The sequence below is a fragment of the Amblyraja radiata genome, chromosome 29 (assembly GCF_010909765.2).
Source record: "Amblyraja radiata isolate CabotCenter1 chromosome 29, sAmbRad1.1.pri, whole genome shotgun sequence".
Lineage (NCBI taxonomy): Eukaryota > Metazoa > Chordata > Chondrichthyes > Rajiformes > Rajidae > Amblyraja > Amblyraja radiata.
Genome location: NC_045984.1, coordinates 33,085,598 through 33,110,547, shown reverse-complemented (window position 1 = coordinate 33,110,547; position 24,950 = coordinate 33,085,598). Strand labels below are relative to the sequence as shown.

Genomic DNA, 24,950 nt, shown 5'->3' with positions numbered 1-24,950 from the left:
ATGACCATTGATGAGGATAACCAGTGTTCGTACCATCGGTACTTGGCTACTTAATACTGCAGAAAGCAGGGTAACGTGGGCATACAAGCGGTAGCCTATACGAGTTGTTCCTTAGCTGCTGTAATTGTTTAGGCTTTTTAAAAAAAATTGTTGCATTTCTGATACATTTGTTAATTGTAAATAATAATATTAAAATCATATTTGATATTACCTAAATGTATTTATAAAGTCATACAATATAATATTTGTATATATAGTTGACATTTTTATTTAAATCATTGAAAATTGCGTTAACATTTGCAGCTATTGCATATCAATTTTACATTTTCTGAACATAATATTTTTTAAATCATGATTAATTTTTCACCCAAAAAAATATGAAGAAACAATGTTCCATGGGAACATCAAATGCAAAATATAAATAAAAATAACCTCATAGTTCTGAATAACAATTACATTTCACACTTTTTCTGAAGGCAACATAGTGATATTAATAAGTGGTATAATGCTCCTCTCCTTAAGTTCCAGTACATCCTGTGACTTAAAAAGTGCAACATAATAAAAGTTGTTTGCAACTTTGGATCTACAAAGGTTAATGCACTTTAGATGTTTAAATTTATTACTGACACACAGCAGTTTTTTAGCAGTTTAATCTATTGTCACGTGTACCGAGGTACAGTGATAATTTTTGTTGTTGCGTGCAATCCACCTGCCCTCTGCAGTTGCTCATCAATTAGATATAGCTGGTTTAAATGTATATTCTGAGTAGGAGAGAAGAGGAAGGTGTCTGAAGAAGGGTCCCGGCCCAGGATGTCTCCTATACCTTTTCCCCAGAGGCACGCTGAGTTACTCCAGCATTTTGTGTCTATCTTATATTCTGATATATGATGATGGTGATCTCAGTTCATCAACTAAGTCATGCCAGTGAGATCATGTTGACACACCATCTATCAGCACAGAAGTCTGGAACACACTGCTGTGGACACTGCTGTGAACTGGCATTTCCCTGTAGACATGCCAGTGAGCTGTCAAAGCATTTGGCCCAATGCACTCAATTATTTGTGTGAAAGAGGGGCAAGGGACAGTGAGCTCATGTATGTACCAATGAAAATGAGTGTCCTTAGGCAAGGACAAGAACAATATTTACATATACCAGTTCATATTTTGCTGATAATCTGACATGCTTTATATTGTTTAAGAAGGAACTGCAGATGCTGAAAAATTGAAGGTAGACAAAAGTGCTGGAGAAACTCAGCGGGTGCAGCAGCATCTATGGAGCGAAGGAAATAGGCAACGTTTCGGGCCGAAACCCTAGGGTTTCGGCCTGAAACGTTGCCTATTTCCTTCGCTCCATAGCTGTTGCTGCACCCGCTGAGTTTCTCCAGCACTTTTGTCTACCTTCATGCTTTATATTCACGTTTGTGCAAAGAATGGTTTTGAGCAAATGCATTTGAGTGCATTATTATAGTCAAACCTGAAATGAAATCCCTCCGTGTCTCTGCGTAATCAAGTTATGTCAATCAGTCAATGTTTTCCCCTTTTTTATTTTTGTCTTTCAGTAGCTCCAAAAACCAGTTTCAGCCAGACCACAACACCGTACACACAAACGCAACAGTCGAGGCAAGTTACTGCAATAAAGCCAGCGCCTGCTCCAATCCCAGTTACAACCAGCTACACAGTGTATCCCGTGGTGACAACAGTGCAACCCAGCGTGCAGCCCACTGCAGCAGTGGCCACGGCTGCTGTATCTTACACACAGACACCCTCGTACAACACTACACCCGTTAGCTATTCAGGTAAGTCAACCTCCTACTTGAATTTGCCCATTATCGTTTTGGCACGACCATTATCTATGTCTTTAGAACTCGAGCAAAATCAATATGCCCCATGTGTGTAGATTTATTTCTGTAGTTCTCATGCAATGTATATTTGATGCATTCCTGCCTATTTCCTGAAAACGTTACAGCTCCTATGTCATTATACGCTATATCTCAACACTTTCTGTGAACACAAGCTGATGTTTCATGAATGCAAAGTGGCATATCACCAGTTGTTACTGACTTTAGTCGGCATGTAATAGGTTTTCCAGGTTTTCGTTCCCCAATGCAGAGCAGAACAACATCAGGAAGTGTTCTCTTGTTGGGAAATGAACACTATAATAATAATTGCACGGTTGCAGTATCTAACCGATGTTGCTCTATCACTTTGGACGTTGCTGATTAAACTAGAATTGCCAATATTCGTACCGTGAAGTAGTTTATAGTCACCATTACCCTCTTTCTTAGGGTCAAGTTACTCTGGTTATGAAGCTGCTGTCTACCCTGCCGTTACATCATATTATCAGCAACCACAGAAGCCCCCTGCCACCATCTGGACAACCACTGGAACCGGGACTACCAGTGCGAACACAGGAAGCACTTTCATCAAAAAACCTGCCTTCCAGAACAAACAACAAAAACCAAAACCACCACCTAAACAACCACAGCTGCATTATTGTGATGTCTGTAAAATTAGCTGTGCTGGTCCACAGGTAATTGCTTTGGAAAGAACCTTGTTACTGACTATATAGTTATTATAGGAAAGAACGGTTCCTCCCTCTAAATCCATGTGATTAGTTTAGGTCCTACAACCAACACTGAAGGGCCTGTCCCACATGTGATTTTTTTCGGCGACCAGAAAACGGTACGACTGTATGGTCGTGAAGAGTCGTACCTTTTTCTGGTCGCCGCTAGATTTTCAACATGTTGAAAAATTTCGGCCACCTGCTGCGACTATGACGGGTGCCGGCAAGTCGCCGAAAACATTGCATAAGTGGGACAGGCCCTTAACCTTAGTCTATCTTCAAAAGATTTGAGCATCTGTCTTTCTTTAATTAAACTCTATTCAAAATGATTCTGGTATCTTCCGACCCAATTTATCCATTTAAAAAGCTTCACTCATATTTACTCTTGTACTCAAAATCATCTCACATTAAATGCCAATGTACTATTTGTCTCGAGCATCTGTGTTAGTTAGCTTTCGTTGACTTGTGTATAGGAATGCCAAGGTATATTTGATCATTAATGTTTTCAGGCTCTAGGTATTTGAGAAATACTCAGAATCTTGTTTTATCTTGATTAGTGCGGGCGTCAGAGGTTATGGGGAGAAGGCAGGAGAATGGAGTTAGGAGGGAGACGTAGATCAGCCATGATTGAATGGTGGAGTAGACTTGATGGGCCGAATGGCCTAATTCTTTCGCTATGATCTACCAAAATGAGTGACTTCATACTTTTCAACTTTGTTCTCTATTTGCCTTATTGCTGCTCACTCATCTGAACCTATCATTGAAGTCCTCAATATTTTAAGAGGTTTGTGTTTTCTGATTTGTGTCTCTCCTTCTCTCTCCCCTCCACCCTCAACCACCAAATCCCATTTCCCTCCCCAAGACTTACAGAGAACATTTGGAAGGCCAGAAGCACAAGAAGAAAGAAGCAGCATTAAAGGGTGGCAGTCAGACGACCAGCGGACCACGGGGTGCTCAAGGCCAGTTGCGGTGTGAACTGTGTGACGTGTCCTGTACAGGGGCAGATGCCTACGCTGCACACATACGAGGTGCCAAGCACCAAAAGGTACTTGAGCGTAGAAAATGCTGAAAGTACACGGCACATTTATCAACAGTTAAAACGACAGGTTAACACATCTAGTCTCCCAAATCTGATCACTGCTTTAACCCCAGGTTGTTAATTTGTTTACGTTTCATTTTAGATGCCATAGGTGCTTGCTGAGTAATTCTACTGCTAATAATCTTGTTCAATGCTAATAACTTGATTGGGATTGATTCATCACTGGGCAATTGGAAAAGGTTCAGGTTGAAGTAAGATTGCTAGGTAATCATAACAGCTAATGCAAGCAGCTTTCTTGTTGAGTATGTTCAAGTTCAGGTTTATTGTCATGTGTCCCTGATAGGACAATGACATTCTTGCTTTGCTTCAGCACATAGAACATAATAGCATAATAGGCATTTACTCCAAAACACATGAATAAATAAACTGATAAAGTGCAAATAACAAATAATGGGTTATTAATGTTCAGAGTTTGGCCGAGCCAGGTTTAATAGCCTGATGGCTGTGGAGAAGTAGCTGTTCCTGAACCTGGTTGTTGAAGTCTTCAGGCTCCTGTACCTTCTACGTGAAGGTAGCAGGGAGATGAGTGTGTGGGCAGGATGGTGTGGGTCTTTGATGATACTGCCAGCCTTTTTGAGGCAGCGACTTCGATAAATCCCCTCGATGGAAGGAAGGTCAGAGCCGATGATGGACTGGGCAGTGTTTACTACTTTTTGTAGTCTCTTCCTCTACAGGGCGCTCAAGTTGCCGAACCAAGCCACGATGCAACCAGTCAGCATGCTCTCTACTGTGCACCTGTAGAAGTTAGAGAGAGTCCTCCTTGACAAACCGACTCTCCGTAATCTTCTCAGGAAGTAGAGGCGCTAATGTGCTTTCTTGATAATTGCATCAGTGTTCTCGGACCAGGAAAGATCTTCAGAGATGTGCACGCCCAGGAATTTGAAGCTCTTGACCCGTTCAACCATTGACCCGTTGATATAAATGGGACTGTGGGTTCCCCATCCTACTCCTTCCAAAGTCCACAATCAGTTCCTTGGTTTTGCTGGTGTTGAGGGCCAGGTTATTGTGCTGGCATCATATGGACAGTTGCTCAATCTCTCTTCTATACTCGGACTCATCCCCATCAGTGATACGTCCCACAACAGTGGTGTCGTCAGCGAACTTGATGATGGAGTTCGCACTATGACCGGCTACGCAGTCATGAGTATAGAGTGAGTACAGCAGGGGGCTGAGCACGCAGCCTTGAGGTGCTCCCGTGCTGATTGTTATCGAGTCTGACACATTTCCACCAATACAAACAGACTGTGGTCTGTGGATGCGGAAGCCGAGGATCCAATTGCAGAGGGATGCGCAGAGACCCAGTTCTGCGAGTTTGGTAACCAGCTTGGAGGGGATGATAGTATTAAATGTCGAGCTGTAATCGATGAATAACAGCCTGACATATGAGATTTTTGTTGTCCAAGTGGTCCAGAGTGGAGTGGAGGGCCAGCGAGATTGCATCCACCGTTGATCTGTTGTGGCGGTAAGCAAACTGCAGTGGGTCCAGGTTTTTGTCGAGGTAGGAGTGGATTTTCGCCATGATCAACCTCTCGAAGCACTTCATCACCACAGGCGTTAGTGCCACTGGTCGATAGTCATTGAGGCACGTTACCTTACTCTTCTTGGGCACTGGTATAATTGATGCCCTTTTGAAGCAGGTGGGGACCTCAGACCTCAGTAGTGACAGGTTGAAAATGTCCGTAAAAACTCCAGCCAGTTGGTCCGCACAGGTTTTTAGAACACGACCGGGTATCCCATCAGGACCAGGTGCTTTTCGGGGGTTCACCCCTCTGAAGGATTTCCTGACGTCGGCCTCTGTGACTGAGACTGATATACCATCACAGCGAATGGGGGCTTGGGAAGGCACATCAGTATTCTCCCTATCAAAGCGTGCGTAAAACGCATTGAGCTCGTCAGCGAGTGATGTTTCGCCGACATTCGAGCTGCCTCCTGGTTTCGCCTTGTAGGAGGTGATTGCATTCAGGCCCCGCCACAGCTGCCGAACATCTGTCTCATCCTCCAGCTTGGAGCAGAAGTCCCTTTTAGCCTTTTTGATGGCCTTTCCAAGGTCGTATCTGGACTTCTTGTAGACCACTGTATCATCAGACATGAATGCCCGGTGTCTGGTCTTCAGAAGAGTGCGGATCTCAAAGTTCATCCAAGGTTTTTAATGGGAAATACTCGGAAGGTTTTGATGGGGATGCAGTCCTCCACACATTTCTTAATGAAGTCTGTAACGACTGTGGCGTATTCGTTCAAGTCCGTTGCCGAGTCCTTGAACATTTCCCAGTCTACAGACTCTAAACAGTCCTGGAGTTGTTCCTCTGCCCTGCCCCCCCCTGACCAGCTCTGTCCTCACCTCTGGGGGTGCGCTCTTTAATTGCTGCCTGTAGGCAGGAAGAAGCAAAATGATTTACCAAAATGAGTAAATGTGAGGCTTAATCCACTCTCCTGATCTTCAGCTCATACTCCAGAGCTTGAGACCCCAGTTCAAGAATCTTTGTTAATTGATACCATTGTTTAAGGATTTTGAAAGCTTAATATACTCTTTTATTTCATTTGTTAAAAAAAAAGTTCATTAATGCAGAATTCCGGATCCTAGTCTTATGATAAGGAATTAATCACATCACTGATTGAAGCATTATAAATATTTGGATATTTTCACCACTGAAAGTTGTGTTTGGTTGGTGTGTATTTTTGAAAAGATTAAACATCAAACATAAGGGGATGGGTGGGGTGGGGAATTTCACATTAAAATTAATAATAACATTGTATGACAGGGAAGGGCTCAGAGCCACTTGGGCTAATTCTAATGGGGAAAAGCAGTTGTTTTGGAAATGTGTTTTGTATTTATGGTACACAGCAGGATGAATGCTGGTGAACCTGAAACTCAAGAACAGCAATTTGTGTCGCGCGTTTGTTCGATGTTTCCCATATTGAGCATTTTGCATTGCCTCTATTACATGCTATAATCAGGAATGTTCAATCTGGCTCGCTATTAAATTGAATATAAAACATCCCTTTCTTCGATCTAGGACATATTGCGGTATATACTTGTATATACTTGTACCTTTTTCCCCAAATCCCCCTCTAGATGTGAAAACTCAAGTTCTCAGTAAAGCGCTTGCTTTGCTGAATTGAAATGCTTTGTGAGAGTAAGTTTCTTCAGAACAAATTGCACCCTTCGTTCTCCAAGAGTCCCATTCTAGTGCAGAGGTTAAATGTGTTTTCACTGTTTTGTGCTCCTCTGCTGCAGGTTGTTAAATTGCACACCAAATTGGGTAAGCCAATTCCCTCTACAGAGCCGGTGGTAGTGAATTCAACATCAACTGCTGTGAATAAAACAGTGAGCAATGCTGCTACCACCACACCCCCAGTACCAGCAGCCAGCCAAATACCTCCAAAGCCAGCTGTTGCCTTCACTAACAGTACAAGCAAGCCACCTACAGTAGCTGTGAAGAAACCGGTAACGCCCAAAATAACATTTGTTGGTACGTTAAACATTTTGCATTGTTTTAAATGTGCTTTTCTGCTGCTTTGGCCTATTCTAAATCTGAAGATAGTCAGAGTTACTCTGTATAGCCAGATTGTTACTCTGTTGAGAACAAGAATGATAGTTCAGTCTGCATGCATCGAAACAGAAAGGTAGCAGTAGGCCATTTGACTGTTTGTGTCTGCTCCATTATTCAATAGGCTTAAACTAGTCTATCCAGATACCATACCCTCACTCTATCCCCATACATTGACGCCTTTTGTGTCTGGAATTCTATCTTTCTCAAATTTATTCATCATCTTCTCGGGTAGAGAACGCAGTAGGTTCGCCAAACTGAGTGAAGATGTTTCTCCTTGTCTCAGTGCAAATCCTGTGACTGATATGTGGTCGAAGGCCAACCAAATCCTAACTCGGGGACGTTGTGCACTGCGTCCAGTTTGCTAGAGTTTTGTAGCTCTTTGACATCGCTCGTACTTCTAAAATATAGTGATCGATCCATTCTCTTCCAACACAAATCAAGAATCTGAATTGGTGAGCCTTTGTTGTACTTCTTCTAAGGCAAGTGTTTTCTTTCTCGGTAAAGAATAGAAAACAACTGAATAGAATATTCCAGATGTGGTCTAAGCTGCTGTATAAATGTGGTGTGACATTCTTGCCCACATACTCAAAGCTACTTGCACTAAAGGCTAATATACCATTTGCCTCATCAACTGTAGGCTGCATCTGCATGTTTTCTGAGTAACTCGGGTTTAAGGATATATTTCCCAATGTATCATCACTTAAATAATCCTCTGCTCTTCTGTTCTATATCAGTGGATACCTTCCTATTAAACGATGTTATTTTGTATCTGCCACGTGTTGGTGATGTTTCACCTCTCGCTGAATTCCCTCACTGTTTTGGGTACTTGTGCAAAGAGCATCTTTTCAGTAGAATGAATGTGACCTGGGAGGAACTGAGCTGTGTAACCTAGTGGAATTATCTACATGTTTTTGTGCTATATATTCTCAGAGGATTGTGTACTGTTATTTTAAGAAACACCTTTTTTTTTCCGAAGTGGGATTTCTGTTGTACGAAAATTAACGGGAATCTGGATTATACCTTTGAATTAGACATGTCCGATAGTCTGGAGTTTTCTGTTCATTATAAGTAGCTATCACACGATAATCCCTCTATATTGTCAAATCAATGGTGTTTTACTTGTTCTGCAATATTATAACATTTTATTCATAATAAAATCGAGTAAATATGTGAAACTGCATTGGGTATACATTTTTGGGGGAATCCAAATTCCTACGGTGTAATGGAAGAATTTTTATATCCTGATTGATTAATGAAGAGAAAAGACACAGATTTCAGGGCAATGGAATAGGAGCTTTTTACTCCACTCTGGAATAATATTGGCTTAGACTTCAGCTTTACACTGTGCGTGCCGATGCCGTAGTACTGAAGGGTGAGCCTGCGCCTATTGAGAAGTTCCAGGTCTCGTTGTGTGTTTGATTCTTAATTTCTAGTTTCAGCATAAGAATTACACGTAGTGGAAAATACACACTGCATTCTGATTTATGTTTGAATAAGTTTCCAAAACTTCTCTTCCCAATTCAAAGGAGGAAGCAAATTGCAGTCGATGGGAAACAAAGTGGAAGATATTAAAGTCCCAAATGCAAAGCCAGAGTCCCAGATGCAGGAATTCAAGAGTGACCAGATGGCAGCAACAGTACCAGCTTCCACTATCCCAGCGCAGCTTCAGAATGACGTACAGCCAGTAGGCCACGACTATGTAGAAGAGGTACCTTTTCTACAAATTATATCTTGAATATGTATTCTTCAACGCTCTAGAGAAGGGGAAATTTGAATCACGATTGGAAAATGTTTAGTTTTTTTTTAAATGTACAAAATGAAGTTTGAGAATAATTTATTAATTCATAAAGAATCTCCCATTTGTTTCACCCGTTTATTATGAAAACTACTTTCTTGTAACCAAAACCAATATTTTCTTAAATGTGTTATTTGTAACTAAAGTTCTCAATTGAAGAAACTGATAAGATTTCACCGTGTTGTAAAAGAATAAGTGAAATCCGGTATCCGCAGACCTCCTGTAGGTCGCATGGTGGTTGGATTTGTAGGAGTTTGTTGCCCAGCCCAATGGAAGGGTCCCGACCCGTAACCTCACCTATCCTTTGTCTCCAGAAATGCTAACTGACCCGCAGAGTTACTCCAGCACTTAGTGTTTGTTTTTTGAAAGATAGTGCGATCAATATTGTCATCTGAAGAGTTCAATAGTGAGGTGTTAGAAATAACAGGAGTTACAACTGAGCGCAGCAGTAAAGTTGCTGCCTTACAGCACCAGACACCCGGCTTCCATCCTGACCAGGGGTGCTGTCTGTACGGCGTTTGTACGTTCTGTCTGTGACCTGCATGGGTTTTCTCCAGGTGCTTCAGTTTCCTCCCACACTCCTAAGACGCACAGGTTTGTAGGCTAATTGGCTTGGTAAAATTGTAACTTGTCCCTCGTGTGTGGGGATTGATGGTCTGCACGGACTCGGTGGGCTGAAGGGCCTGTTTCCAGGCTAAACTAAACTAAACTACAACTGAGTGAGAGCCAGTAGAGAGCTGAGAATATCTTTGACTCTCCAAAATGTATATTGTGCAGCTTGCTTCATGTAGAATTCACCCTCTCCATCTCCCTAGTCAATGTGTGCTTCGGGACTAGCCGAGTTTCCAGACAAACTAGACTCTAGTGACAACACTGCCATCTATCTACCAATATAGAAACTTGTCCATGGTAACTCCTGTCTACAAGTATGCAGCTGACATCACCTGGCCAATTATCTCCTTTGAAGCTTATTCATGATCCTTGGCTTTCATGACCAAGATTTTGGGAACACTTTCAGTTCCTATTTACTCAGCTAATAACATCCAAACTGTTACTCGGTCGGGTTCTGGGCAACTTCAGTTCTCATTACAGTCTTAATCCAAACATGGGCAAAAGGGCTGAAATGTGGAGGTGGGGTGAATGATTGCTCTTCATGTCGATGTAGCACTTGACCAAGTACGGTGTCAAGGATTTTGACATGCTGTTGAAAGCTGAAGGGACATCATTTAACTATTGTTTTAATTAAAAAGTATTATTAATGAAGAAAATCAAACACACTTTAAATTCTTACCTGCATAATAGCACTTGTTCTCATGGAGAAGGATGTAGCCTCTTGTAAAGAAACTAAAGTAAATCAAAGAGAACGTGGCGTTCAGATGTGTCACCTCATGAATAACTGGATTTTTACACAGCTATGATTAAAGTATTGTTAACAATGTGATGTTTCATTTAGTACAAAGAAGCAGATTTTTTTTTAAACTTAAAAAAAAAGTGTTTCAGTGACAGGTGGTAAAAGAACTGGCCATTAGAATATCAGAAATGGAACAAGAGCAATCCAGGTGAATCCACAAACCTTGCCTAACATCGTGGCTGTCATGATCATATACCTAGCTTTCTGATCTGTTTCCCAAAATTCCACATCAACCAACAATCTGCGTCAGTCTTGGATACATTCAATAATTCACCCTCCTCTATTCCTGGATTACAGAATGCTAACAATTTGCAATGATGAAAGTAGAGATTCCTCAATTTCTTTGAATGGATGGTCCCATATATTGCTATGCACCTCTCAAGTTTGAGTTCTCCCACTTATTGCCGAACTTCTAAAGCCTTTTCAGAATCTTATATGTTTCAACATATCGATGCTGGTTAATAGACAAGAGGACATAAAGTTCTGGAGTAATTCAGTAAATCAGGCTGCATCCCAGGAGAACTGTATATTTGATTTATTTTGCAGCCTTTATTATGTTTCTACTTTGTTCATGGTTTATTAATTGTATTTGGACATAGGTCCGTAATGATGAAGGAAAAGTGATCAGATTTCATTGCAAGCTTTGTGAATGTAGCTTCAATGATCCTAATGCAAAAGATATGCATTTGAAAGGTCGCAGGCATAGGTTGCAGTATAAGGTAAGAGTCTCATTATGGTATAACTTCAGTACTCTTGCTTAAGGGCCTGTCCCACTTACGCAATGTTTTTGGTGACTGCCGGCACCCGTCATAGTCGCAGCAGGTGGCTGAAAATCCAGCGGCGACCAGAAAAAGCTATGATTCTTTGGGCTGACGATCATACAGGTGTGCTCTATGATGGGTGCTGGCAAGTCACCGAAAAAATCGCGTAAGTGGGACAGGCCCTTTATTGTTTGTTTTGTTGAATAATGTAATTTTGTAAATTGAATATTGTTATACAGGGCATAATGTTTGTAGTATGTCTGTTTAGGATACATATGACCCCAAACAGCCTTGTTTTGGATGCATGGAATAAGCCTTATTGACTATTTTTGTTTGGAGTTGATATAGGATGAAGACAGTGCAGTCTAGAGTGGGCCATTCTTTGCTCTGTTACTTACTTACTTTGTCGCTGCAAGTTTCCGAATATCTCCGCATATTGCATATAATCCATGACTTCTGCAATATGCTATATTTCTAGTTTCAAAAATCCTTGTTTTATGGACCCATATGTCTGGTCTCCAAACGTTTCTCAGCACGAAAGATGGAGCATAAAAGCACAAATTTTCATAATATTTTATTTGTTACATTTAAATTTAGTAAATCACTCACTTGTACCTAGCAGAAAGAAAAGCTTGTGTAAATTAGTAAGTGGCTCACTATTTTAATTAGAGTCTGCTTACAGTTAATGACTATTTTCCACTATAGTATTAGTTTGAATTGTTTTCCTGCCTCTCTCAGGCTTGTGCGTTTCCCACAAACAGACATGCGATGAATTGTTAACATGATTGCTATGGCATGAGGACAATGTCTCATTGTGAGCATGTGTAATTAGGTGCTGCCTGTAGTTCAGTCTGGAATATATAAAAGAGCTGACTAGATATTTAAACTAAATTAATGGGTGTATTTCTTTCTAATGACTGTACCTGTAGATTGTGACTTGCCATTGCCTACAATGCCAAATCATTCTGGGCATGTTTTAGAAAAAACTAAGGTGCTCTTTTATTTTGACACAAACATTGGCCCACAAATCTGGGTGTGCTCACTCAAAAATAAAACTGAAATAGAAATCTGAAATACAAAGAGGAAATGTTAGTAATATTCACGTTGGTGTCTGCAGAGAAAGAGAAATAGTAATGTTTAAGGTCAATGACCTGTCAAAGGAACAATAAAAAGTTTGAAATCAAACATGTTTTGAGTAGATGGGAGGCTAGAGGATAAATATAATGAAGGGAATATCTGTAATAGGGAGGAGATCAAGAGAGATTGGATGATGTGGTGCTGGCTGAGAGAGAAATGTGAAGGCCTTGAGTTGCAGCTGGCACATCTGGAGATTCCTGTGGGATGAGATGAATCAGGAATCTAACGGAGGGAAAATGCTGGACATTTTGAGTGGGTGATGATCAGAAAGGTAATCATTACCTGAAACTAGAACACAATTTCTCTCTCCACCAATGCTAAGTATGTCCAGCGCTTTCTGTGTCCACATTTAGTTGGCCAGGCTAAAATACTGCATCAAATAACCAATGTCAGTCTGGGCTTTTTCTACAACCAGCATCTAGCTTAGCTTTAAAATTAGCAAATGACAGCGGTGACACGAATAAAATCTCAGTTTGCCCAGCAGTGATTGGTGCAGCTAATTTCCTCATAACATCCAAAACTCAAGCTCATCTGCATTAGCTCGGTATAAATATGTGAAATACTTAAAGCAGTTCTTAAAATGGTACTTCAGGATTAAGTACAGAGTTCTAAATTAAGTGCCAGCAACCTCTCTCTCTTTTTTAAAAAATCAGAGTAATCCAAGCTATAAGGCCATTCCATTCCATGGAGCTGCTCCATGCTGGGAATTCCGTATCTACTCATCCACCGGTGCTTGAGGTCTATTTGTTTGGATATTTAAGTCCTCTGCTTCTGTCTAAACATTTACTGGGCTTTTGGCAGGCATTTGAGACCAACCTTGACCTCTCAAATCATGCGACTTCTGTAAACGTTCCTTTATTGGTGATTAATGACAGGGATTAACCACTGCCAGTCACACGTTCATCATCATCTTGTTCTTAGTACGGCGGTGATTTTCATTGTGTTTACACCATCGTCAACCTTTGCTCTTGAATTTTCCATCAGTTAAAGATGAAAGTATTTTTGGGGAATAATGGCTTTTTGCACTGATGTCAAATTCAGGTGAAGATTTAGATATTTTAAATTTTTTAGGTTGAAGTCATAAATATCAGTAGGTCCAGGAAACAAAACTAAGACTGGTGGAAAAACAAAAGCTGGCCATTAACGTCTGAAAAAACAGTCTGAAGAAGGGGCTCGACCCAAAACGTCACCCATTCCTTCTCGCCAGAGATGTTGCCTGTCCCACTGAGTTGCTCCAACATTTTGTGTCTTATCTTCTGAAAAAACAAAGCAGGTTAAGCTTTTGGGTGGATTTTTGTAAATCGCACCTGAAACATTAACCTTGTCTTTCCATTTCAGACATCTGATCTGCTCTGGCAGTTTTAACATTTTATAATTTTTCCTTCATTGTAAGCAGAGGAAATACTGTTTTAGGAATGGATTTAGGTTAACTGGTTTAGTTTAAGCGATCCTTAAAAATCAAACAAGATTAACATAAAATCAAACTCCTGTTCCTGCTGAATTGTATAAATGTGAATTCTGGATTCTCATGTGCTGCAATTTAAAATAATAATAAAATGTCGGTCGAGCCCAGCTAGTAAACATGAAAAGCCTATTTTAACGATTTTAATGAAATGAAATCTCTCTTTTTGATTTAAAGAAAAAAGTGAATCCAGACCTTCAGGTTGAAATTAAACCAAGTATCCGTGCTAGGAAAATCCACGAGGAGAAGATGAGAAAGCAAATGCAGAAGGAGGAATACTGGAGAAGGAGAGAAGAGGAAGAACGCTGGCGAATGGAAATGAGGTTAATGCAGCAAAACAAACAGAAATACAGCGCAGCTGGCCCTCCTCTATTGATTTATCCAAGTAACCCTTGCATCCCCTCTCTCTCTGTTTCTCCCCCGCCCTGGTCATGCTAGTTTCACTCTCGTCCTGTTGAGCTTCACTGTCTAACTTGTCATCAGCTACCCGCAGCCAACAACGGGCCTTTGTGGGCTCCACCTTTCCTTGATCATTGTTACAGTTTGCATGTCTTGCATTCATTCATTTGTTCTGTATCTCTCTCTACATTACCGTCTATATCCCTCCTTTTCCTTTCCCCTGACTCTCAGTCTGAAAAAGGGTCTCGACCCGAAACGTCGCCTATTCCTTTGACCCGCTGAATGACTTTTGTTGAGTTAGCCGCTTTTTGTGTCTATGTTCGGTTTAAACAGGCATCTGCAGTTCCTTCCTACACGTTCCTGCTTTAAATGTCTTCTGTACTTTGTTGCAGACGTTACGAAGAAGAGCTGTATTGGAGGAGGGTGGAGGAAGAACATATTTATTGGGAAGAGCAGCGTCGCAGGTTAGCGCCAGACTGGCATCCGCCACCACTCATGGGACGATTGGGCATGCCGCAAGCACCTGCACCCATGGTATGTTTGATCTCATGGTATATCACATTCGTTCAAGCGGCCCTCCGTAGTTTAGTTTAGAGATACAGTGCATAAACAGCCCCTTTGGCCCACCGGGTCCGCGCTGACCAGCGATCCCCGCACATTAACACTATCCTACACACACTAGGGACAATTTACACATTTATCAAACCAATTTACCTACATACTTGTAGGTCTTTGGAATCGCAAATGCTGTTATCATGTGGAATTAGTTTAATCATAATTGTCTTCTATCCCAAAAATATACTCAATATATAACCCGTAGCAATGATTGCATTCAAGCATTGAATTCGCTAAACATAGATAATTTATGGAGAGCGCAATTAAATTTAGCCTTCCATCTATAATATTAAAAATGCTACTGAAACATTGTCATCTTTGTTTCACAATCCCTAGAATCCCAAGATATGACAGTAAAGGAACACATTACTAATGCACATGGAACATTATTAATATATGTAACCCTTCATGACTCAGTAATACACTGAAAGAAACATATGCTGTAGATTGACAGAGAACTGAAGTTCCTGTCAGGTATCTCTGGCTCCTAGTTTTGCCATTTTTCAAAAGACACAGGGACGGTGCACTTGTGACACGTGTAAGTGGCTAAACATTGAATCTTGTTTTAAATATTTCAGCCACCTCGTCGTCCGGATTCCTCAGACGATCGCTACATCATGGCCAAACACGCTAACATATATCCCACAGAGGAAGAACTGCAGGCCGTGCAACGGATCGTATCTCAAACAGAGCGCGCTCTCAAACTGGTGTCTGATGTTATTTCTGAACAGGAAGGCCTTAAAGATGGAGAGAATAAGGAGAAGGGGTAAGAAATATGAGTTGTGAATCCAATGAGCCTTCTAGACACACCCATCATGTGCAATTGTTATTCAATTAGTACATAAGACTGCTGGTACTTTTTAATATTTTCATGTCACGGGACCTGTGTGTTACTGAAAAGGCCAGCGTTTATTTCCCTTCCCTAATAATCCTTTAGAAGGATGTGGTGTGCCGCCTCCTTGAGATACGGTAGTTCTTCTGGTGAAGGTATTCCCACAATGATTTATGGGCATGGAGTACCAGGATTTGGATTAGGATTTCCACCCAGTGACAATGAAGGACACATGATATATTTCTAGCTCAGGATGGTGCATGACTTGGATGGAGACTTGGACTTGGTCGTGGTCTTCCCATGCATCGTCCTTGGTGCTAGTAGCTGTTGGTTTGGGAGGTTCTGAGTGAGGAGCTACTGGACATTTTGTAGGTGGTACATTCAGCGGCCATTGTACCAGTGTAGAGGCCCTTTGGGCCTCGTCCCGAAACGTAGCCTATTCCTTGGCTCCATAGATGCTGCCTCACCAGCTAAGTTTCTCCAGCATTTGTGTCTACCTTTAATGTCAAAGGCAGTCACTCTCACCTCTTCTGGGGAGTTCAGTTCTTTGGTCCATGTTTGGAACAAGGGTGCATTGATATCTGGACTTGTGTGGTCCTGGCAAAGCTCAAGCCAGGCAAGTGGGAGTAGATTCTTGATGAGTGCGAAACTGTCAAAGATGGTTTACATCAGGGTGCTGGTGATTGATAATAGACTAGTCAACAACCAGCCAGGCTGAGTTTGTTCTGCTTTCTGTGAAGAGGACGTACCTGGTCAACGTTCCACATTGTTGGGTGGACAGTAATGTAGTACAGGTGCACAACCTTTTATCCGGAGTTCCGGAAACCGAAAAGCTCCGAAAACCGGACATTTTTTCCAGGATGTCGTCTGCACACCAAAGCTCGCGTTTGGTGCCAAACTTGACCCGAAACGATCCACGGTCAACCCAGGTCTGTACTACTGTAGCGGCTGCCTCCTCCTCCTCCACTTAAACATCTGTAAATCATTGCTTAAATGTTAGTCAGTTAGTTTGGAGGGCTTTTATGTCAAGGGGGGGGGGTGAAGGGGGAAACTTTAATTCTTTAATTCTTAGTCCCCTACCTGGTCGGAGAGGCGGGGAGCGGGCAATGCCTTACCGGGTCGCCGTGCAGTAAGCTCCGGAGCGCTGTGGCCGCCGACTCCCAACATCGCGGAGCTGGGGCTGCGGGCGGCGCCGGTTGTAGCTCCGACCCCGGCAACTCTATCCCTGGCTGCGCGGCGCTCCAACCAGCGCCGCCCCCGGCCGGACGCCCGCAGCCCCAGCTCCGCGATGTTGGGAGTCGGTGGCCACAGCGCTCCGGAGCTTACTGCACGGCGACCTGGTAAGGCATTGCCCGCTCCCCGCCTCCCCGACCAGGTAGGGGGACTAAGAATTAAAGTTTCCCCCTTCACCCACCCCCACCACATAAAATCCCTCCAAACTAATTGACTAACATTTAAGCAATGATTTACAATGATTCCCCGGTCTCCGGGGAGGAGGCAGCCACTCCAGACTTTTCAAGCCGCCCGCGCTACCTACCTAATCTACGCTAAAAATCTTCCATTCCGAAATCGGAAAAATTCCAAAATCCGAGAAGTGTCTGGTCCCAAGGCTTTCGGATAAAAGGTTGTGTACCTGTATCTGTACAGCAAACAATGCAACTGGAGCTGCAGAAACAAAGAACTGCAGATGCTGGTTTATACCAAAGAGAGAAACAAATTGCTGGAGTGACTCAGTGGGTCAGATAGCATCTCTGGAGAAAAAGGATATGTGACTTTTCAGGTCCGAACCCGAAATATCACCTATCCTTTTTCTCCAGAAATGCTGCCTGACCCGCTGAGTTACTCCAGCGCTTTGTGTGTATGACTGGATCTGCAGCTTGTTTTAGAGCACAGATCTTTAATATCATTACTTGGATGTCTCCTTATCCCATAGTATTTGCTTTATTGGCAGGAAGCACAGATGGGTCATCTGTTTGGCACTTATTACTGAATGAATTTGGCTCTGAATGTTTCAGACAATTCTTCTGCACTCGCATTTGGTAATGGAATTATTATTTTGGAAAACACTTAGGGGTACTTGAGTTAAGTGTTCTACTGGCAAGGAAGCGTTGAGATCTCAGTGGAATAACCAAAGCATCCTGTAGGAAAGCCGGACTCAATGGAACTTGTATCTGGACTAGACTTCCCAAGAAATACACGGACAGTTTCATACCACAGAAAAATAATACTGGACAAGGAAGATGTGATCGTATCTTTTAAATGAAAGGAAATCACATTAACTCATTGTTGTGATGACTGCAATGAACACCATATAGCAGGAAACAATACACAAGTTTGCAGCATCACACTGGGGTAAAAATGAAATGCAGCAATTGATATATAATCTGTAACATTTTCCACGTTGTAAAATCCCACCACCAACATTAAAATGAGTAGATTTTGTGTAAGAACATTTTAATGGAGACACTAGAATACACCTTGTTAGATGATACGCTGAAATATAACCACCTGAATGGCCAACTGCATCCTCAGTTTAATTTCTTACTGTCCATGTTCTCCGCATAGTACTTGATTGTAGTTCGCAGACAAAAAACTTGATTAGTCAAGAAGCATATTGCCAATTTGTAAGTTAGCAATCTCAGCGTTAGTGAACGAAATACAGTAGCACCAAGCAAAATATGTTCAGGTGTCCCAGACCATCTAATGCACCATGCACAAGACTGTAGGTCTTGCTATATATTGTGTGTTTTAATCCAACACAAGGGAATCTTTCCTAATCAAATTTACGTACATGTTGAAGGGAACGATTGATTATTTTCAGAAATTCCTGCTTCCCTTGTTCTGGGTGGTAGAAATTGCAATTTTCGACAAAGACTTTCGTTACTGCAGTAACTCCAGCAATTACGGCAGACGTGTACATTGAATGCTCACAGTGAAGGATTGGGTGCGAATGCAGTTGGTTACTCTGCCCTGGGTGGTAGTAAGTTTGATTATTGTTGGGGCTATACTATCCCAACAAGTAGAGAATATTGCGTCACACTGCTAACATGCGACTTGTAGATGTTGAAAAGACTTTAGCACAGTGGAGGCAAGCCCATTATTCCTTTGGTAACCATGGTGTTTATGTGTCCAGTGGTGACACACCGCTGTGTTGTTGGCAGGCACGGGATTCACTGTTGGTTATGGCAGATAGATGCTACATGTTATTGTTGGGGATGGAATTTCCGTGCGCATTGGCCCAAACTTGAATGTTCTCCAATTATTGCTGTGTGTGGGCACGGATGTGTCATTATCAAAATTCCATATGAAACGGAACATCACAGTCATCAGAGAATATTGTCGTTTTTGACATTATGATGGCAGGAAAGTTATTGAAATGAATGGTGACATTATCCTGAGAAGCAACGTCTTGGGACTTGGGTTATCAACCTTCAGGGGTTGGTAAATACTACCAGTATGAATCCAACCATTAAACACATTTCTGCTGCATTGCATTTAACTTAAGTTTTATTGGGTCTCCTTAGACGAAAACCGCTGCATTCCAGGGGGTTAGTAAGAGTGATATCAAGATAGTGTTTGACTAAGTTTGGACCAAAGGCTGCAACAAAGTCTGAAGCTGCATGGTGAGAAGATGATTAAGTTGTGCTTGATAAATATGTTGGCAGCCTCTTCCATTATTGTGCTGATGGTCGAGTGTAACGCAACAGAACATTATTTGCTGATAGAACACATTAGCTCCTTATTTTGGACAGGACCTACCAGCTCAATGTTCCAGTTTGTCAGATAGATGGCAGTGTTATCCCAGTTCCTGCAATCTCTTAAAACGTATTAAAACCAGGGATATGTTTTTCACATGGGTCTGACGGTTTTCTGGAACAAGCTGCCAGAGGAGGTGTTGGACATTTGGACAGGCATTTGTACAGGAAAGGTACAAGCGGGCATGGGCTTAATTCAGGCAGATTGGATCAGTCAGCATGGACGAGGTAGGTTGAATAGGCCTGTTTTTGTATTGAACCATTCCTTGATTTTTATTGGGTTTCATTGGAAAATATATTAAAATAGTGAAATTGTAAAATAATACAAATTAAAAGGGTTGTCAGTGTATTGGATTATTAAATGAAATTGTAACCAGTTGTCTGGAAAATGTAGCCTGCCAGTTTAGCACCACCAAAGTCGCAAGTGTGCCAGATTATCGGGAGTTTTACACTTAGTTCTTCTCGTTGGCGTGCATGTTATAACATCAACAAAGGAAATAGTTGCCCAATTTGATCAAAACCGCAGTTAACTAATTTTACATATCTTCCTGTCCAAAGCATGGACGATTAACTTTGCTAACATAACTAAAGACTTCTTTCTTGAAAATAAATTCCGAATGTATGAATACAAATGAGGCACTGTGTGCATTGTGGGACTGGTTGTTGCTCTTTGCCAGAGGAAACTGATAAGTGATCTTGGAAATAAGTGGTAATGCTTATTGATTTGAGTTCAGTTTATTGTGTTTAAGAAGGAACTGCAGATGCTGGAAAACCGAAGGTAGACAAAAGTGCTGATGAAACTCAGCGGGTGCAGCAGCATCTATGGAGCGAAGGAAATAGACAACGTTTCGGCCGAAACCCATTGCCTATTTCCTTCGCTCCATAGATGCTGCTGCACCCGCTGAGTTTCTCCAGCACTTTTGTCTACCTTCAGTTTACTGTCACGTGTACCGTGGTACAGTGAGAAGCTTTTGTTACATGCTAACCAGTCATAGGAAAGATCATACATGATTACAATCGATCCGTCCGCAGTGTACAGATACATGATAACATGAATAACGTTTAGTGCAAGTCCAGTAGAGTGCAATCAAAGATAGTCCGAGCGAGGATCTCTGATGAGGTAGATAGTAGCTCAGGATCACTCTCTAGTTGTTAGTAGGATGGTTCAATGGCCTGATAACCAGCTGGGACGAAACTGTTACTGAGTCCGGAGTTGTGCCTTTTCACACTTCTATATATTTTGCCTGATGGAAGAGGTTACAAGAGGTTTAGATAGTCCAGGGGCGGTTGAAGCTCCTGTGATCGGGGCGGTCGGAGGTCCTAGGGCTTGGAGCTCCCAAAGCCGGTCCCTATCCAGAGACCGCGAGCTCCACGATGTTAAAGCCCGCAGGCTCCCGCAGTTGGAGCTCCCGAGGTCGATCCCTGGCAAAGGGGCCGCCAGCTCCATGATGTTAAAGCCCGCAGGCCCCTGCGGTTGGAGCTCCCAAGGTCGATCCCTGGCAAGAGGCCACCAGCTCCACGATGCTAGGCTGCAGTGCAGATGGAGATACGATAAGGGAAAAGTGGCATCTCCGTCGAGGAAAGAGATTTTAAAAAGTTTCCCAACCCCCGCCTAATATAAAACTAAAGATACAGTAAACCAATATTTAACTACAGACTAAAAAACAGCAAAGAGGGAAAGGCACGAGGCAGACTGTTGGCGAGGCTGCCATCGTGCGGCGCCACCCGGTGGTCACGAGGAGAGTGCAAATTACACGCTGTACAAGAGGTCAGAAATGAAACTGGGTTGCTGAACTGTAAGACAGCAACACCTCTAACGGCCCATTGTGTGGCCTGTTATGTCAGATTGTAAATGCACTTAAATATCTTCCTACAATATTTTCACAGAAAAACTGACCTTGGAGCACGTGTGTTGAAAGGAGTCATGCGTGTTGGCGTGTTGGCAAAAGGATTGCTTCTGCGTGGAGATCGGAATGTTAATCTTATCCTGCTCTCTGCCCACAAACCCACAAAATCCCTACTGGAGAAAATTTCAGACAACCTGCCTAAACAGCTCATGGTAACCATGTTTATCAATTTAATTGAACTTTTAATTGAAATTGTTTTCTGTGTTTAACGGACATTGGGGAAAATCTGAATGTCTTAGTTAGTTTGTCAAATATGCTTATTTTACAATTTCAAATAAGTGTGCAAGGCATAGTGTATAATGCTATAATGGTGTATAATCCTTTATACACATAGTGTATTATGGCTCAGTTCATGTTATGAGAATCATTGCACTTATCATGTGCAGATTTGAAAGCATTTTCTACCGAAGCCCCTTCCATTTTTAAACAGATTAAAAATCCAAACCCAATTGTTTTCATTCTGTAAGTTACACAAATTGGGGAAACACAGCCACATGACCTGATAGGAAGCTGTTTTTATGCGTCTTCTGAAGGTGCTGACTTCTGTTTGGATGTTGTTCCACAGGCACCCTCTAGTGCCTCGGCCAAGTCGAGGCAAATTGTTCTGACTGTGTGCAACATCGCTGCAAAGCCCTGTCATCATTCACCCACTGCCCGTTAACTCTCAACACTTGAGTAATGGTCAGGGGTCGTGACATTTTGTCCTCTTCCCTAATCTTGGGGCACTGAGGGCTATTACAGATTTCACAGGCCCCATAGCTGAAATCATCTGACTTTGAACACTAGGGAGCTATCCTGGCTCACCTCAGAATTATTGCTGTATTGTTACTGGTCTTGCTGCATTGAAGTTTCACCATATGCGACAATTTACAAGAGAATATTAATAATCTTCAGGTCTTTTCATGCAAGGTATACATTTTTGATCCACAGACCATAACAGAAGAATTGTATGAATTGAAAACCTGCCCAGAGGAATCGTGCATCGTCCTTTCTACGAATAAAGAGCCCAAGATGCAGGTCAAAATTTCGCTGACCTCTCCTGTAATACGAGATGATGTTGTGAAAGACATGGGTGAGATTCAAGCACGAATTTTGAACACCATTGCAGTGGGTGGAAATCTGTGTGTCGTTGATGTTTACCTGAATCACTGGGCTGGATGTGGTCTGGCCACAACATTTCCCAATGGCATGGAGTCATAGTTATTATAGAAGTACCACAACCTAGCTCTAAAAAAAGAACACAAACAACATTTCCCTTGTATTTAAACAAAAATGTAATTCTATTCCCTTAAAGCTCTGCTTGTTGAGTGGTGGTTTGTTCAGTATTTTAGCTCGCGCTTACGATCAACTAATTGTCGCTTTGGGACTATTCACTCTTTATTTTTAAGATGCAACACCTGACCCGATGCAGGATCCATCAGATGTATTGAACAAACAAAAATGCCTGGAGAGTCTAGCTGCCCTTCGACACGCCAAGTGGTTCCAGGTAAATATGTACTGTCTAGCACTTTGTGTGTCAATATCTTTAGGCTTTCTTTTAGGAAGGAGATGAGGAGAAATGTCTTTAGTCAGAGGCTGGTGAATCTGTGGAATTATTTGACACAGAAGGCTGTGGAGGCCAAGTCCGTGGATATTTATAAGGCAGAGGTAGATTTTTGATTAGTACAGGTGTCAGAGGTTATGGGGACAAGGCAGGAGAATGGGGCTAGGAGGGAGAGATAGATCAGCCATGATTGAATGGTGGAATAGACTTGATGGGCCAAAAGGCCAAATTCTACCCCTATCACTTATGGCTGCATGAGCTTTAGGCAGGACGATGATTTTATGATTGTCAATTTTTTATCTTCATTAGCGAATCTATGAATTTTTGTTTTCCCCTTCAAATCTGACTTTGGAGTAGCGTGACTTGACCTGATCCTATTATGAACAGGTCCATGAATTTATATTGAGTGACTCAATGAAATCTGTTCACTTTCTGGAAGATGGTAAAGGAGATTGCTGGAAATCAAACAGAAAATTCAGGAGATGCACAAATTCCCCCAGAATGTGAAAAGGAAGAGAGAGAAGCTGCTCTTCCTACAGCAATGTTGGCAATACAGTCATTAACTTGCCATTTTATCTCTATAGCTGTTGATGGTGTTTTGTACCAATGGTTTAATCACCTGGGAATACCAGAAAATTAAAATATATTTTAAAAGTCAAGCATTGAGCATAAACCTTAGTAGTTAAGAGGTGTTCATCCAATCTATAGAACTGGAATTCTTTCATTGAAACTTTCCTCCTGCAATTTGTAGGTGTCTTATAGACATCAAGAAGACATCCCTCTTTTTGTATACAAGCCCTTGTGAAATCAATGCTAGCATTGAGTTTGCTTTCTTTACTACCGGCACCAACACTCCCAAGTCCCTTTGCACCTCCGATTTCTGGAGATTTTCTGGATTCTGGAGATTTTCTCATTGAGAAAATAGTCTACGCCTTTATTCCTACGACCAAAATGCATGACTTCACGCTTTGCCACACTATTTTCCATCTGCCGCTTCTCTGCCCACTCTCCTAACCTGTCCAAGTCCTTCTGCAGAGTCCCTGCTTTCTCTACACTACCTGCCCCCTCCACCTATTATCGTATCATCCGCAAACTTTGCCACAAAGCCTTCAATCCCTTCGTCCAAATCATTAATATACAAGGTGAAGAGTAGCAGCCCCAGCACCAAGCCCTGCGGACCTCTGTTGCTCACGGAGCTCTTGCTCTGCTCAGGATATGAACAGGACGAGGAATTGTATTGTTTTTTTGTTTTTTTTGCTGAAAATACTCAGGACCTCTGTAACCAATTTTCCATAAATACCTACCCACTGCCAATGTCTCCTGTATGGACCATCTTTCTACTATGGTGAACATTAAAGTGAAGAGCAAAACAACTTTCGCCTGTTGGAAATCTAGAAATACTCAGTGGGTCAGACAGCATTTGAGGAGAATGATACAGAATTAATATTACAGGTGGATGATCTTTCTCAAATTGTACTGAAACCCCCTCCATCTGAACTGTTAACTCTGTCCATCTTTCAGTCTGAAGAAGGGTCTCGACCCGAAACGTCACCCATTCCTTCTCTCCAGAGATGCTGCCTGTCACGCTGAGTTACTCCAGCATTTGTGTCTCTGTCTTTCATTCGCAGATACCAACTGACCTGCTGAATACCTCTAGAATTATTTGTTAATTCTCTTGCATAGTTAACTGTGTGCTTTTAAAAACTTAATATATATATATATATCTCTCATATAGTTGTGAATGTACAAGCACTCAGTCTTATCTGTGCATTGTGCATTTGATATTAATGAATAATCTATCATTTCCTTTGCAAATGGAAGGCGAGGGCTAATGGCTTGCAATCCTGTGTGATCATCATACGAATACTCCGAGACTTGTGCCAGCGTGTCCCAACTTGGGGAGCCCTACCTGACTGGGTGTGTATGCAAAAGCTATCTGAGGTGATACTAGTAAAAGCATAAGGTTTTTTTATTTCTTCCACCCCCCCCAATATTTGCTTTTTGCCATGGATATGGCAGCACCCAAGTACTCGCCTAACTTATTTATACAAGGCTATTTACTTGAATTTTGAGCAATTATTCACACAGATCAATATGGCTAAGATTATTCACCTCTTTTT

The 24,950-nt window shown here is 41.9% G+C and overlaps 1 protein-coding gene across 5 annotated transcripts in view; it reads left to right on the top strand.

Annotated features, from left to right (window-relative positions):
* The window catches only part of LOC116989659 (zinc finger RNA-binding protein-like), a 61,807-nt gene that overhangs the window by 28,798 nt on the left and 8,059 nt on the right, over nt 1-24,950 (top strand). For all 5 annotated transcript variants that reach the window (XR_004416278.1, XM_033047244.1, XM_033047242.1 and 2 more), the window contains 13 exons: nt 1,560-1,796; nt 2,286-2,530; nt 3,426-3,608; nt 6,898-7,132; nt 8,740-8,921; nt 11,019-11,138; nt 13,957-14,102; nt 14,571-14,712; nt 15,372-15,559; nt 21,268-21,439; nt 22,218-22,359; nt 22,676-22,773; nt 24,652-24,747. Coding sequence is in view for 4 of the 5 variants with exons in the window: in XM_033047244.1 (XP_032903135.1) it covers nt 1,560-1,796; nt 2,286-2,530; nt 3,426-3,608; nt 6,898-7,132; nt 8,740-8,921; nt 11,019-11,138; nt 13,957-14,102; nt 14,571-14,712; nt 15,372-15,559; nt 21,268-21,439; nt 22,218-22,359; nt 22,676-22,773; nt 24,652-24,747 (2,186 nt within the window). In the remaining variant the exon portion in view is untranslated. The remainder of the gene's footprint in view (nt 1-1,559; nt 1,797-2,285; nt 2,531-3,425; nt 3,609-6,897; nt 7,133-8,739; nt 8,922-11,018; nt 11,139-13,956; nt 14,103-14,570; nt 14,713-15,371; nt 15,560-21,267; nt 21,440-22,217; nt 22,360-22,675; nt 22,774-24,651; nt 24,748-24,950) is intronic.